The 16,292-nt window shown below is 42.2% G+C and overlaps 1 protein-coding gene across 1 annotated transcript; it reads right to left on the bottom strand.

Moving 5' to 3' along the window:
- Positions 1–579: 579 nt before the first annotated feature.
- On the bottom strand, positions 580–14,949 carry atxn7l2a (ataxin 7-like 2a). Its single transcript, XM_055027649.1, has 10 exons — positions 14,820–14,949; positions 13,902–13,970; positions 11,361–11,691; positions 9,679–9,929; positions 8,705–8,787; positions 7,009–7,220; positions 5,910–6,090; positions 4,450–4,571; positions 2,630–3,566; positions 580–938 (listed from the first exon to the last, which is right to left on the bottom strand). Exons 1-10 carry the CDS (start codon positions 14,947–14,949, stop codon positions 921–923), a joined length of 2,334 nt encoding a protein of 777 aa, XP_054883624.1. The 3' UTR covers positions 580–920.
- Between the last annotated feature and the right edge of the window lie 1,343 nt (positions 14,950–16,292).

Raw genomic sequence — 16,292 nt, 5'->3', positions numbered from 1 at the left:
ATTGGCTGAGAACCAAAAAGTAGATGGAAATGAATATCTGCTCAGTATCACAACTTAAAGCACCAAGGTTTATATAGAACAATATTCAGATTTGATTTGGTGGGTTTCAGAGGCTCGACGTTGAGAAATAAAGACAACTTTCTGTTTTTCTATCTGTTCTCAGCTCCTGCACATAGATCTGGGTCCACCTGCTTGGCCCCTCCCTCCAGTTTCTAATCAACTAAAAGTTAAATAGCTAAATATGAATGAGATGTTTTCTTCCTTTGATAAAAAAACAACAACACCCAAAGTAATAAAATAAGGAACTGCAGTTTGATTTCTATTAATGTGTTTCTTCTTGCTGAGCAGTGAAATACTTCTGATCAAGTTTTTTCAGCATTTTCATTCTTTTTCCATTAAAATGTGCCATTATATATATATATATATATTTTACTACTTCCATTCAGGTTGTGTTATATGTTTGATATGCTTTACATAATTTCAAAGTTAAACTCCAATACGTTCTCGTTCCTAACCAGCAGCACCAGTACCCTCTGATCAAATGCACGAAAGGTAAAATAACAGCCACAGGGACAGAAACCAAGTGAAAATGACATTTTTTAATAAATGTTTTTAATAAACCAACATATTCAATTTAGCAGCATAACCAGATGGTCTTGAGGTATTTCTAAATCCATACTTTATGGTTCATCCCATGTTCATCCGTTCAGCACACCGACGGGTCAATACGGCACAAACACAACCCGGTCCGTTCATACCGGAGCGGACGCTCGGCAGACAAAGGCACACGCATACATACACACACACACACACACTCACACACACACACACACACACACACACTCACACAGAGTCCTGTTGGCCCAGTCACAGACTGAGTGGAGCTGGCTCCCTCCTAGTGGCTTGTAAGGCAAGCACACTTAATGGTGCAGTTTTGGCTGTAAGACAGAAGAAAACAGATCAGAGATAAGAGAGAATTCAAACACCTGACAGGTTGGAGCAGAAAGCTTTTCCAGATTGTGGGAAGGGACAGACGATGCTAGTAAATGTGTGAAGAACCAACTTTTAGAATTCCCACTTTGACTAGAGATTCTGTACTGGTCAGAATCAGTAGAAATCATGACTTTTAATTTTGGCTGAGTCTGATTTTAGAAAAGAAAAAAAAATCAGGCAAAAGCATTTTTTTTTTAATCAGTTTCTTTCAATATGAAACTTCTGAAACTTTTACATTGTTTTTCCCCTCATCTTCCCTTCAGCTTTTTAAGACACTGGTAGCGCCCCCTGCTGGGCTCTCAGAGGGTCTCACCAATGGATTAGACGGTGCCTCGTTGCTGCTCCGTATCCAGTAGAAACTGGATTTAAATTTCACTTTTCTTTCCGTACAACATCCTAAGAGTTTGCCTGAGACATGGCTTCATTGAAAAAGACCTATAACCCACCCCGAGGTCCGTTCCATTCTCTCTGTGGGACCGTTACGTCGTGTTGTTTCTGTACAGATGCGCTCATGTCATGGTTTGGGCTTTAAGCTTTTGTACAATTAATAAATGTGCCATTAAATGTGAAGAACAAACACTTTTATTTAAACTCTGTTTTGTGGGTTTTCTGGTGCCATTTTTCAATCTTACTACAAGATTCCAAACATCAATTCGTTTCTCCTCACCAACGTATCCATCTGTTTGTGTTGGGTGTGAAACACGGGGATTTGGATTTGTAAAGAAAGCTGCTTTGTGTCCCCGACGGTTTTAACAGGAAGGGAAGTGCAGCTGAATTAGAACCATGAAACGAAGCATGAGGTTGTTTTTGCCTCGGCGAACCGTTCTCATCTTTCCGCGTGAGGAAAACACCACATGATGGTGAAATGTCTGAGCTGGACTTTATTTGCATTTTCTGCTGATGCTTCACACAATGCTGCCTTTATCACTGGGTCCTTTAAATTAAAAATCAGCAGAAGGCCTTTGGATTAAACCAGAGTTGGGTGTCGTGACTAAAACAGCGCCCCCCTGTGGACGTTCTGACTCATTCCATGTAGAGCAACAGGCCTTTGCAGCATCCTGCACCATGTGTGAACTGGAACATGTTCACTGCAGGCATGACGGTCAAAACCAGCTGCTGGGAGTCACCTGACATCTAATCACTGGACAGAGGTGTGAAATATTGCTGCAGCTGAGCTGTTAAAAAAAAAAGTCCAATATTCCTCACACGCTTGGTAAATCAAGACCTTATTTCCTCTGTACAGCACATAGCTTCCTGCTCAGAGTGGTGCAGGGATCGAGAGCTGGACAGGTGTACGGAAGCCTCAGTCCTCCACGCAGCTGTCACAGGCCTGTTGACCTTTAACCTCTCTCATAACCCACTTTTCTGTGCATTCCCTATAAATAAAGGCCACTGCAGCAAAAAAAAAAATCCTTAATAAAAAAATATATTTCTGTTTATTTTGTCAGTTTGTCTCTTCTGACAAAATAAACATTTTAGAATTTCTCTTGGGGGAGAAAAATATTTACTATGTTTCAGTGTTATATATCAAATTGTCTTTTAGTTTCAGGATGTAAAGCCTTTTACTTTGAAGGATCATCCATATTACTCAGACACAACGGTGAATACGCCCAGTGTTACTTTTAGGTAAACCCACCTTCTGTGAGGCCAGCTTCTTGTCCATGTCTCCGTCCAGACCGCCACTCTTGCTGTCCTTCCAGGGGTAGAAAGTGGAGCGTGGCGAGGATGAGGAACCAGAGCTGGAGGAGGACGAAGGCAGGCGCGGCACTGAGAGTTTGGATGAGGGGGGATGTTCCTCCATGCCTCCCCCCTTCCGTTTCTTCAGTCCCTGATGTTCCAGAAAGGTCCTCCCCCCGCCGCCCTGGCCCAGCAGCCCCGAGTCCCCCACACCGGTCCGACTGTGGGAGTTAGTGGCAGGGGAGAGGTCTGGGGGGGAGGAATGGCTCAGAGGGGGGAGAGTCCGCTTGTAAGTCCACACCGCCTTGGCGGCAGGGGAGTGGGACTCTGAGTGGGGCGGCTGGGGGCGGGGCTTACTGCTGGGGGAGAGAGTGCCATTGGTCTGTCCATGAGGGTGGAGGGAGGAAGAGGGGGCCTTGGAGGAGGATGAAGAGGAGGAGGAAGGTGGGGGTCCCCTGTCCTGCAGGATGATGCAGTTCCTCTCGGGGCCAGAGTGGTCTCCTTCCTGCGATGGGGCCTTGCGTTTACGGAATGTGGCGGCGGTGGCCGCCTCCTCTCGCAGCTTCAGCATCTGCTTGCTCGGTCGCCCCACTGGGTTCCTGGACCTGCCCGCCGCCACCTGACGCCCCAGGCCAGGCTTCCCCAAAGACAGGGGGTGAGAACCAGAACCAGAACCGCCAAAACCACCGCCGGAGTTCTCCGACTGCGGCACGGTCAGAGGTCTGCCCGGCCCCCGGCTGGGGGAGGACGACGCCATTCTGAGAGACGAGCTGATGTGACTGCCTGCGCGGACTTTAGAATGAAACGAGGAGGTTGCTATGGAGACAGGAGAGGAAGAAGTGATGGACTTGGCTGAGGAGGTTGGGGACAGAAGGTCTGTGGCTTGAGGTATCTTCCTGGGGGGAGGAGGAAAAAAAAGCAGAAAAGGATCCATGAATAAATCAATCCATGATGCATTCAGTAAAACGCATCTGATTTAAACTAACAATAAATAGAAAACATTTACAGTCTGGATATCAGAACATACATAAATCATGTAAGAAATGTAGACTCTGGTCTAACTAGTTGGCAAAGACTTTCAACTAACTTTTCAGTCATTTACAAAATGTTTTTAGTCAATAATTCCTTAATATTGATGAAAACGTATTAGTTCCGTTGGCAGATTATTTCACTGGAAAATGTCTTGTTATAAATGAAATAATCTTATTATAATAATCACCCAGTATTATTTCAATAAGAAATTAAATAATAATGGAACTAGTACTGCGACAGGCTGGTGACCTGTGCAGGGTGACCCCGCCTCTCGCCCAAACATTAGTGGATCGACACCAGCACGTCCCGACCCAACTAGGGACAAGGGTGTTAGAAAATGGATGGATGGAACTACAACTTTTTCATTAATATTAAGGAATTATTGACTTGAAACAAGCTCCTACAAATTACTGAAAAGTTACTTGAACGTTTCAAGTAAAATAAGGTATTTTGCGCAAGAAACAAGACTAAACATACTTGGTAGGGATCTTGTTTTTGCAAAATAAAGAAAAAAAAGTAAAAAAAAAAAATCTGAAAATATTTTAAATAAAGCCATAGAACCAACATATTCTATTAGTTACATTAATTTTAAGTAACACAAATATCTTGCGTTTGTTGCTGGGCTTCACCAGGTAAGATCATGAAACTCCAACACATCATTTCAGATGACGTGAACACAGATTTACAGACTGTATGTAGGACTCCCCTAAAAGTGACAAGAGCTTAGCGGGAGGTCGGCTCTCTTACTTCCATAGATGAGCGCTGATGTGGTGCTCCAGCATGCTGCTGAGGGCCGATCGCACGTGGTGAAGCCTTCTGTCAAACGTGTAGATCCCATGACCCAACGAGTGGCTGCCGAACGAGCACACCTGAAGAGACAGGATCACAAGATCCATTCGTGATCAAGAGACCGCACTGAGATTCTTGGCGAATTTGAACAAGAATTTATTCTTCTGAGAATCAAAATCTTCAAAAACAGATTTGATCAAATCAGCGACTGATCAGCGATTCGTCACCGTTCAGAGGTTTATTATTGGTTCATTTAGATTCACGTTATCTGTTACACTGCGCCTGGCGTAAGGAACCAAAATACTTCTGCTTTCATGTCGATGTCAAATTTATTTATATAGCACTTTAAAAACAGGTACAAAACTGCACCAAAGTGCTGCACAGGAACGATAGAAGCACAAATAGATAAAAACAGAATATCAAAAATTGCTTCAATTAAAAGCCAACGAATAAAAATGAGTTTTGAGAAGAGATTTGAAATGATCCAGGCTGCTAGCAGATCTAATCTGAAAAGGCAAATTGTTCCATAGATTAGGAGCAACAACATAAAAAGCCAGATCTCCTTTCCTTAGTCGGTCCGAGGGACTGTAAGTAATAGCTGACTGTTTGATCTGAGGGTTCTGGACACAGACTGAAATTTTAAAAGGTCCTGAAGATAAGGGGGAGCTAACCCATATAAAATTGTATAAGTTAATAAAAGAATCTTAAAATCTATTCTATACATAACAGGCAGCCAGTGTAAATTGACCAGCTTAGGCCTTATATGGTCACACTTCCTGGTTCCTGTAAGAAGCCGTGCCGCTGCGTTCTGGATCATTTGAAGTCGATGAATCTGTGATTTAACCATGCCACTATATAAAGAATTACAATAATCCAAACGAGTTGTAATGTCTGCATGGATAAGTCCTTCAAAGTCCTTAAAACAAAAATAAGATTTGATTTTTGCTAAAATCCATAGGTGATAAAAACTTGATTTAACGACAGAACTAACTTGTTTATCGAGCTTGAAACAGCTATCAAAAGTAAAGCCTAGCTGAGGTCTCAAAAACCGAGCTAAAGAACCCAGAATCAAATCTGTTTTTTTAATGTAAAGACTTTGGCCAAATAATATAACTTGAGTTTTTCTTTGATTTAGGTGAAGAAAGTTTTGTTCCATCCAAGATTTAACTTAAGCCAAACAATCTGTCAAAGTTTCACTCTGGTGTCACAACAGAAATGTTACAGTTTCACTGAAAAGCGGCTCCAGGTACAAGGGGCCTCAATGTGTTTTTTCTCTCTTAAAGACAGTGGTTACTTTAAACCTGACTAATCCTACTAGAGAAATGAATAATTCTGGTCTCGTCTCATTAGGGTCAGGGTTCCTTCTCCCAGTGTATTTTTTTTTAAAGCAGAAGTGTGTGCTGAGTGGGGGGACATACCGCTGCAGGTGTGGGGTGTGTGGTAGACGAAGGGAACTCTGACAGCTCTTCAGCTGCTTCGGCCTCGCTGTCGTCACTGGAGACGTGTCCATGCAGCAGAGGGGACGGGGCCCGGAGCCCAGCCTCATCCTGCCACTGCTTCTCCTCCTCCGGGGCACACTCCGACACGGCCATGGATCGACTGAAACACAGAGTCACACACTTGCTATGAAAAACACACGCACACACTTTGGGGATGCAAATAACCATTATTTTAGTTCTTCAAGAATCTGGCGATTATTCTGATGATTGATCAGATAAATATAGTGGCAAGTTGTGCAGATTTTCAATTTAACCCTTTTTTACACAATGTTAGAAATACATCAAAAGATGAAATTTCTTAATTAAATAAGAAAATAAATATTTATAAGGTATGCAACAACAGCATTCCTTCAGTTCCTTGAATATTTGTAGCAAAGAATCATCTGCAGCTAAAAAAAAAATCAGAGATGTTTTTGTTTTCTTCTCTTCTTTACAAAATTTTAACCAGGTGAAGCTCATACTTGAGGAGTTCTGGGTACAACAGATTTGTAGACTAAGGTTTTTGTTTCATGTTAATAATAAATTGTCTGTATGTTTTGTACAGTTCTGCCCCAATTACTGCTGAGTGTGTCATTCTTTCAGCAAATGGTCTGTTTCTGTCTGTACACTCCAGTTAATTGTTAACTAAATTAGTGCACAATTTCAATAATTGATTCATCACAATTAATCGTTTCAGCCCTAATGAACACCAAACATCAGCTCACTTAAATCCTCTCTTATTTGCTCTTCAGCTATATTTAGTTTCTATGCGGTCATTTCTATCACTTCGACCAGTTTTATGAACCAGTGATGATCAAGAGGTTCTGAAATTTGGAATCCGCTCCTCCAACAGCGGACACGAGAAAGCTTTTCCTTTTGAAAAGTTATTGTGTTGTCCAAAAGGCACAAAACTTTGTAGCTTAACTACAAATGTCAAAAAGTTCCGCTACATTCTGGAAACGTCGATAACGGTTCATTGGTGCATGTTACGCTGAGGTGAAATAAGCCGATTGAATCCACATGCTCTGTGTGTCCCGACCTGAACCCAGGGAGGCTGGCCAGAGGTCTCCTGCAGTGGGGGACACCGGCCTGCTCCCTCGGGGCCTCCGGACTGGGTGACCCTCCTGTAGAGAAGCCTCCATCCAGGGCCTGGGCTCCCTTCTCTCGGACCTTCATCTTAAGTTCTGCCACTAGCTGGTCAAAGTTCTTGCTGCGACCCACCACCTTCCTGCGCTGGTGGATGGAGTGGATCTAAAGGATGAGGGAACAGCAGGTGGCTTAGAACAGAAAAATAATTCATGATGGGGCCCCAAATGCTGTGCAATTAGTAACAGTTTGTAGTTGCAGATTTAATTTGATTATCATTTTTTTATGGATGAGAGAGCCGGAAACAGAAAGTAGGGTTATTTACAGGATAAGTGTGTGTTTTCCAGCCACAGTATTATTTTATAGAATAAAGTAACCGTTATCTTCATTTGGTTTAAAAATGCTATTTGTATCAAATACGACATAAAAGAAATTCAATTTCGTAATTTACCGCCTTAAAACTGGGCCTCTGTCTCTTTAAGAAACTCCTGCTCTTTGTGAAACTCTGCCTTCAGGAAGTCATCACAACATGGCTCCTCTGTTAACCCTTTAACATTTTGACCAGCTTTGCACTGAGAAGTAGCTCCTATAATAAGCTCCAGCAGATGTGCACTTCCACCAGGTGTTTGCTAATTGCTGCTGGCTAGTCTGAAGGAGCCGAGTGGGAGAAAGCTGCTCTGTGAGGCAGAAACTCAAAAGCTTGGAAACTGCAGCTCTGAGGACAAGCTTCGTCTCAAAGGCGGCTCCAGGTTTCACCCAGGCATTTTGCATGAACATGCATGAAATAATCAAGGCAACAGTCCAGGGATGTTTATGAGGAGGGAATAACATTATAACATAACGTAAATCTCCAACAAGTCAATGCTAAATAATCCTGCCCCTTAAAGCTCCGTAAGTTCAGGGATAAATGTGTGCATGGGGATTTGGTTTCTGAAAGCCAGGTAGTGTAACCCTGAGTCAAATTACTATAGCAACATACTCTGTCCTAGTGTTTAGCTGAGAGCTGGAGCAAGGCGCGTCAGAGGCAGTGTGTTTTTTTTTATTATCTGGAGGAGTCTGTAGATGTTGGCGGTAAATAAACACTATTCAGAAAATATTATTTCAAGCATTACCACTGTTCACCACTGACAACAATTTATCAAAATAAAATTCATTTAATGACACAATAAGGATGAATTCTTTGCTCTGCTCTTTGGTTTTATGTTGTTTTGAAGCATTTCTCAAAGTGAAGTCAAAATGTCAACATGATGCAAACTTCCTATTGGACAGGTGTTTATTTTGTCATTTCCTGTTAATCGGGAAATGATACTCAGACAGTGATCCTGTCTGAACATGACCTCTGACCTTTCCTTGCTACTTCAGATATATATATATATAAAAAGTCATAATAACAGGAATCTTCATGTCTAGATCAAACCTTTTTGTCACTTTACAACTTTAAGCTCAAACACATTCTGAAGGGATGTCAAGTGGAAGATCAACACAGAACAAGAAGAATGTATTTTTCTTCTTGGAGAAGAAAAATACATTCAAGTGTGAACATCCTTGAGTCAGAACTTTGTAGAACCAGCTTTCGCTGCAGTTACTGAAAGGTTTGTCTCCTCTTCTTTGCTTATTAGCACCAGGGTAGCCCAGCTTGTATTACTCACGTTGCACGTCAGGAGCCGAGTGCAGACCTTCTTTCTGTCAGGGTCAAGGACGCCGCAGTGCTTATCCAGATCGCACTCCCTTTCTGAGGACACAGGGAGCATTTCAGTTAAATATCAGATGGGTCTGAAAGAATGCAAGCCCAGATATAGATGCATAGAGGTAACGTTTGAGATAAAAAGCTAATGTTTTCAAAAAAAATTCCAGTGAAATTTATCCTTCCAGCCCACAGCATCATCCATCTACCACATCTCTTTGAAGACACTGGGATGATCTGAGTTACGACAACGTTTAATTTACCTCTGGGAAATAAAATATCTTTGAGTTGAACTGAAGTCACATCAAAATAAAGCACTGAGATCAGGAGTTGCGTTACAACACATAAAAGACTTCTCCACGGAAGCTGCAGTCAATCGCCATTAGTTGTGTTTTCTTTTTATTAGCTTCCTTCGTCATATAATCCCTATACGTCTCCATCCATGATTACTTCCAGAAACGGAGCGCTACTGTGTGACATCTACGTTCTGCTGCGCATGCTGGTCGCTTTGGGTTTCCGCTCCCACAGAAGTATGACTGCATTCGCATCACTTGGTAATGTGAACGACCTCGCAAAAAATAATAATATTGGATTTCGGCAAAAAATAAACAGAACTGGGCATCAAGACCCGGCGTGTGAACGTAGACAAGCGTCCATGTGACACAGGACGCTTGGCAACTGTTGTCAGGATGTTTTTCTTTGTTTCCATGCCAACATGAACCTCTTTTCATCAGTTTTGTCATTTTTAACTCTTTTGTCCAAAACTGCAATAAAACTCCAAATATAATCAGTATGACAACAGATCAAACATATTTCATATGTCAGAACATACAGTCACATTCCATAAATGTATCAATATGATTAATATCTAATATCTGGATGTCAGACTAAGCTGACCAGACAGTCCTGTGCCTGAACTAACTCTCCATGTCGACTTACTGGAGGCCACTTTGTTGTAGGGCCTGGGGACCCGGTGGCCCATCACGGCAGACAGTTGGGGCGAGTCCTTCCTCTGCGGAGGCGGCTTGTCGCTGGACGCCGGCCGGCCGGCGGGTGGAGCCCCGTGTGGCCAGGGGGGGTCTCGAAGGGATGGAGGCGGAGACAGGACCGGAGGCTCCAGGGGCGGCGGCTGCTTGAACATGACCGCCTCTTTGTGGCTGTTGTGGAAGGACTTTTCCAGGGGCGAAAGTCTGGGGAGCAGGAGGAGACAGCCTCAGCATCGGGACAACTCACCGAGCGGAAAAAACAACAACAAAAAAAGTACAACACGTCTGTTCAATTTCTTGTCATCATAAGGATTTTGTCACAAAAAATTCCAAATAATGACTGTAGGAATTTGAAGTATTTTTATTTTTTTTGTAGTTTTGTTTGCAAATCAATATTAGTATTTAAAGTTTCATATTTTTTATTTTAATTTTTGGCTCTTTAGTTTAGCCAAACTTATCTGTACTATTTGTTTTTGTGTCATTTGTAATTGTATTGTCTAGTTACCCTGATCAGCCAGTATATAAACCCCTGTGTGTCATTTATTTTGTGCAGCCAGTTTGTTTACATTTTTGCCTGAGTTCAGTTTTGTCCCTTTGACAACTTTTGTGAGCTCAGTTTATCTTTTGTCAGTTATAATCTTTGGGTTAAAATAAAAACAAAAACATTTTTCTAATATATCCTGTGACTCCTCCTGTTTTGGACTCGGTCCATAACAATTACATTTAAAAAGGAAAAAAGAAACTACTGTTTATATTGTCACGATTGTCAGCTTTACTGTTTTCTCCACTTTTTGTTCAATTATGGCGTTTGAAAATATGATTAAATTCAGTTACAATTTAGTGACACAGTTAGGACACGTTTATGTGACTAGTGTCCTAAAGGAGTGTAATGGAAATTAAACGTGTTTCTAAAGCTTCCTTTGGGATTGTGAATTCTGAGCCATACAGTCACAACCATGCAGTTAGCTAACAAAGAAGTAGGAAACAGTTCTTATCATAGCTGCCTGGCACAGTCTAATTCAGGGCGCACATTGCCCTTGTGTCAGTGTTATTGCTTTATTTCTTCATTTTGGTTTTTTTATTGCTGTTTTTTTTTAACTGGTTTTATGTTTTCTTTAATATTGTAAAGCAGTGAGCACCAGACCATTTTTAATCATGCTATATTTATATTCATTGTGTGTCTATGTAAAATTTCCTGTCTGGCAAGAAAGCTGGCTCACCTCACAGTAACCAAAATCTACCTAATGGTGTAAATAAAGGTGAGTGACAATTGACATTCATCACTATCAAAATAGCACCACTAAGTATCATGACAAAATAGTAAGTCTAACCATATACCCATTATTAAATGATGGGCCCTCCTCTAGTCCTCCTGTGTACTGTCAGCCTGGCGGGCCACCAGGCTTTACCTGCCCCCATTATTTGATTTATGATTATGCATAGAACTCAGCCTCACACACCATTACTTCCAAATTATGATGTAGTCTGAATTTTTGTGAGTTTTAATATCTTTTAATACAAAAGATATTGGGAATAGTGTAGCGGCCCTACCACGTTAGTGCAGGGCCGCTGGTGGACTGCGGCCCTGCCACCAGGCTTAGCAGGTTTTCTGGGGGAAACTCTCTGGCCTCTTACCGTACTCCGTCCTTGGCGTTCTTCGGGTATCTGTACTGAGGTGGGGTGGAGGGCGAAGGGGGCGCGGGCCGCGGCTGCCCCACGCCCGGCCCTCGAGCCTCCCACGACGACGCAGAGGGGGGGTTGTGCGAAGGTGAATGGCCGTGGTAGGGTCTCTGGTGCTGGAGGGCCGGCGTGGGAGAGCGCAGCTTGCCGTAGAGCTTGGCCAGGGGCCCGTGTCTCCGCTCGCAGTGCTTCTCAAAGGCCTGAGGCTTCACCACCTGGCCACAGTGGCTGCACACCACCAGGTAGAAGTCATCATGGCCCGGGTAAAGGCCAAAGATGGACATGTCTGGAATTCAGGAAGAACAAGAAGAGAACGGCATGCTTTATGCAATCAAGCATGATTTGTTGAAATAATCTTCAACTAATTCACTAATCGATTAATCGTTAACTGGAGTATACAGGTCACACACTCAGACCTGTGGTTAAGTCAAAACTGTACAAAAATATATAAACAATAAATTAAAATAAAAGTGTGTAAATTCGGTTCTACTCAGAACTCCTCAAGTGGAAGTTTGAGCTTTACCTGGTTAAATTTCTACAAAATAAATAAACAAATAAATAAGTCTCCCATTAAGCATTAAGCTGCCTTAAGTATCTAATCCAAAATATAATCATCAGAAAAGTTCAGCAGAAGGAGCTGAACTTCTCTAATGTTAGAATGATTTTTTTTTAGCTGCAGATTCTTACTTTGCTACAAATGATCAAGTGTTCACTAAAGGAATGCTGTTGATGCATTTTAGTCAATTAAACATTTATTTTCCAATTTAAAAAAAGGAATTTCAGCATTTGTCAGTTGGCATTTTTTAATGCATTTCTAATATTGTGTAAAAAGAAAAGCGTCTAAGTGATTCAATACAAAAATCTGCATAATCCGACAAATGTTTACATTATATTGATCGGTTAATCGTCAGAGAAATCAATAGATTAATTAAAACTGCTTTACATTGTAATAATCAGAATTTATTTTGAATCGTAAGTCATCTGAATCTCTCCATACGTTTATATATTTTCATAAAGAAACTGAATTGGTCTGTTTTGCAAACTGTCTTAAATTATGAAATATTATGGTTCAAATAGACTCAACTGAACTGTGCGAAAGAAGCTTCAATAGGCCAGTTAGAGATAGCGAGTGTGTCTGGTAGATGTTGTTCTCACACTGTGTTCTGCAGTTCCCTTGTTCCACTTCCTGTCTGCGTGTCGGCCTAATTAAAAAGTTTATGACGTTGAGACTCAAGTTACGAGCAGATCCATTTCCAAAAGCATTAGACCTCACTTTCTGCTAAAGTTTGACTACTGCCATGAGAAAAAGTTTTAGCAGGACTTCGCGCTGCATCAAAAGGTAAACGCTGACTCTCAGTCTGATCTGCATTTACTGAAACACGGCATGTGGTTCATCTCTTTCACCAGGAGCAATATCTGTATCGTCACCAAAAATAAATAAATCAATCAAACTTACCAGTTATTTATAAAGTCAATATCACCCAAAAGTCATTTCATAAAGTCTACTACACAAAGTGTAATTTTAGTGATTCATAATTTCATATCTTAAACACCACCACCTCTCTAAACAGCTTATTAAAATATTTCTTTGATCAATTTAACCAAGTCAGCTCAGGCCCCCGGAAACAAAATGGCGGCCACCCACGAGTGAACACTGAAACTCTCGCCTATAAAGGAAGTAGTAGCAGGTAGTGGACCACAGAGGACAGAACCAACAAGTCACAGGCGACTCAGTTTGATTGCTTTTGTACCTGAATAAAAAAAACATACAACATCTGTTTCACAAAGATGCTTTTGGCATAAAAACTGAGATCAGGTGCAGGACTACAACAAGGTCACTTTTACATTTGAGACAGAGAAAGTGCAGCAGAGAGGATTGTCTTTAACTAATAAAACTTACCCCTTTGCATAACTGATGGTAATTTCAGTTTTTTTGTCAGTCGAGTCCAATTTTGCCGTTTTGACCCGATTCTGATTCAGTGACTAAAACACAAAGTAAGACGAGGCGCATCAAACTTTGTGCTGTTGATTCATGCGTTTATCGACAGAAAATTGATGAATATAAAGAACAGAAGGAAAAACCAAATCTGAGGTTTTTTTAGTATTGGGTCTTCAGATCTCCAATCAGAGCTGATCAAAAGAAAACAGAGGATAATAATATCTGGCAGATTAAACGGTGCACATGCAGCACATCCAGCTGGGATCACGGAAGCGATGACATCTGACTCAAGGCTGATGCAATGCAACCCTCCTGCAGGATCCTCAAACGCACTCAGTACTGCTAATACAAGCAAAGGTGTCGTGTAGCATCCTCAGCACCGCACACTCCTGGACCAAATTCTGCTGATTTCTCGCGTCACGCATATGCTGTGGATCTGCCATCCTGTCAGCTTATACATCCCGAATGGATATATAATCTGAAGGGGTTCGAGTCACTTTCTCAGACACTTCTGAAGGTTTGTAAAGTCACATGCAAACTTGACTAAAATGACTTACCCTCTTTGCTGAGCGACATAGCTTCTGCAGCCTTCTTCCCATTTTTGCTGCAGTTGTCCGCATCAGGCCCTGAAAACATACATGTTCAGCTTTAGAGAGACATCCTTATGGAGTGTTGCACAAATGATGGGATTGCAGGTCAGCAGCTTCTCTCCTTTGGCTGCTACAGTTCTGTGGAGACTTTTCTGTGTGTTTTGTTTGTTTCATTGCAACAGCTGGGACTTTGCCACACAGCCACCTCGGCAGCAGAGGCGATACAGCGATCCGAGTTTAGCGCACATACTTCAAACTGACAAAGGCAGGAGGGTTTTCTGTCCATCAGTGACAGGTGACATGGGCACAGCTGCAGCCGCAAGGCTGGAAATATTAGCACAAGGCAATGAGAACACTGAGTAACGTTTGCTAATATCACAGACTGGGCCAGTATTTCCATGGTGGCAGCAGCGTCAGACTCCTCCTCCGTCACCGGTGTCTGCTCTGATCCTCCGGCTAGCGTTAGCATCTCAGACTAACCCCCTCACAGCGGCGGACCGGGCTAGCTTAGCTTCCCAGGGTGAGAAGTTGCTCGCCCAGCCAGTCGGACTAGCCTCCTTCCGCTATGCTGCCACCACTGCCTGACGGCTAACCTCGAGCCGAACCGTGTTCCTAAAGCACTGGCAGCTTCCTCCATGGCCGCAGCAACAGCACACCCATCACAGCGCCCGTGACTTCATTTTTAATATGGGTTTATCATCTTGTAGGCTGTGCATGTAGAAGGAGGCAGAGGGGAGCAACATGTTATCCACCCAGCACTAGGACCCGGCAGGGTCTTTGTTTGGGTAACATTAGTTCTACCATCCGTTTTGGTGAAAAATAATCGCGGAGGGATGGCTGACCGGCTCCGCGGCTGCTAATGTTTGTGTCAGGATGGTTCCTTACCATCTGCCGCTATCACACTAGCCCAGTCGGCCCAGGCAGTCCAGCTTTGACCAACGAATTCATCGAGGCTAGGTACCCGCCGATCCAGAGCAGCCATTACTTTTACTGCGCGTTCACGCACCGCCATCATCGCTGCGCGGGCAAGCCGCTTACGTCATGTCTCGCGTTCTCGAACTTCCTGCGTGCGCGCTCTGAAGTGACGTCGATGTTCAAGGTGTTTTTTTTTTTTTTTGCCCCCACTCCTCCCCCCCTCAACCTCTAACCTTCCTGATGTCGTTCGCAAAGTGTTGACGCATTTCGACATTAATACGTAGGTCCACGCATTCCTAAAAGTGTGAACGATGAGAAACATATTTTTTATTGACCAGTTTACCATAAACTATCCAAGGCCCCTTGATTCTGGGTTTATGAAGAAGTTTAGATTAAAAATGTCCAAAAATCCCAATGAAACCATTGCAAATTGAATAAACCACAAGTAGTCAGTTGGCTAAAAATGTTAAATATTTGAAGAAGAAAAAAGGCAGGGAACAGGAAATGTATGGGTTTTTTTAAAATTGTGATAAGAAGCCTCCATCTCCCCCTCACATGACATTAGGCACACCTTCCTGTTTCTTTTAGGTCATGAAGGTTCTTGGTAATGCAGTTTATGATGAGAGGAGCAACTGGGAATGTCATCAATAAGCTCCCAATCGACTAACTGTTCTGTGAATATCAATGTTGAGCTTGACCACAATGATCTCCTGCAGAGGTTTAATGAAGACACAGATTAAAAGAAACCACATTAATCCAGTAAAAAGACTTTTTAAATCAGAAAATGTCTGATTTAAAAAGTCGCTTATTTTCTCCAGAACATTGGCTGTCCGCCACAACTCGCGTCTGTGTGGTTGCTGCTGGCGCTCATCACTCAGAATTCTGACTTGTTTTTTTCTGTGCCACTGATTTTATTTTTCTTCTTTTTTAACCTTTTCTGAGCCACTGAAAAAAAAAATTTGACATTTTTTTCCCCCCCAGTGGCCCTAATCCTCTTCCGTTCTGAACAGGTTCTGTGTGTAAGAGTTTATTTTTCAAATTCCAGGATCAGGTTAAGGCAAGACTATTAGTATAACTTCTGGAAAAATCCAAGCAAATAATCATGCTCCAGTCGTATTTAATAATAATAAAGTGATATATGTTAATTTGTTGTAAAATAGCCTTGCTGTTGATAAAATCAAATTAAGGGGAGGGGAGGAAATGTGGGAAACAGTTCAGACTGTGACAGCTGGAGTATTTAAGTTGCCTCTAAATTTTACCTGGTTAAAATAACCGCCTGTAACCGGAGAAGCCTGTCTAAGTTTAGAGCACATTTGATGTAGTGTAGAAACTACACTCTGGGTAAGAGTGCTGCGCTGATAGATGTGAGTCCAAAAAAGCTTCACTCATAGAATCTAACTACCATACTAATTTCACTGTATTTTATCACAGGTAAAGAGGGCA

The sequence above is a fragment of the Poeciliopsis prolifica genome, unplaced genomic scaffold, assembly GCF_027474105.1.
Source record: "Poeciliopsis prolifica strain line A6 unplaced genomic scaffold, Auburn_PproV2 SCAFFOLD003, whole genome shotgun sequence".
In the NCBI taxonomy this organism is placed as follows: Eukaryota; Metazoa; Chordata; class Actinopteri; order Cyprinodontiformes; family Poeciliidae; genus Poeciliopsis; species Poeciliopsis prolifica.
The sequence above is the reverse complement of the archived record's forward strand: the minus strand, read 5'-3'. Positions and strand labels throughout refer to the sequence as shown.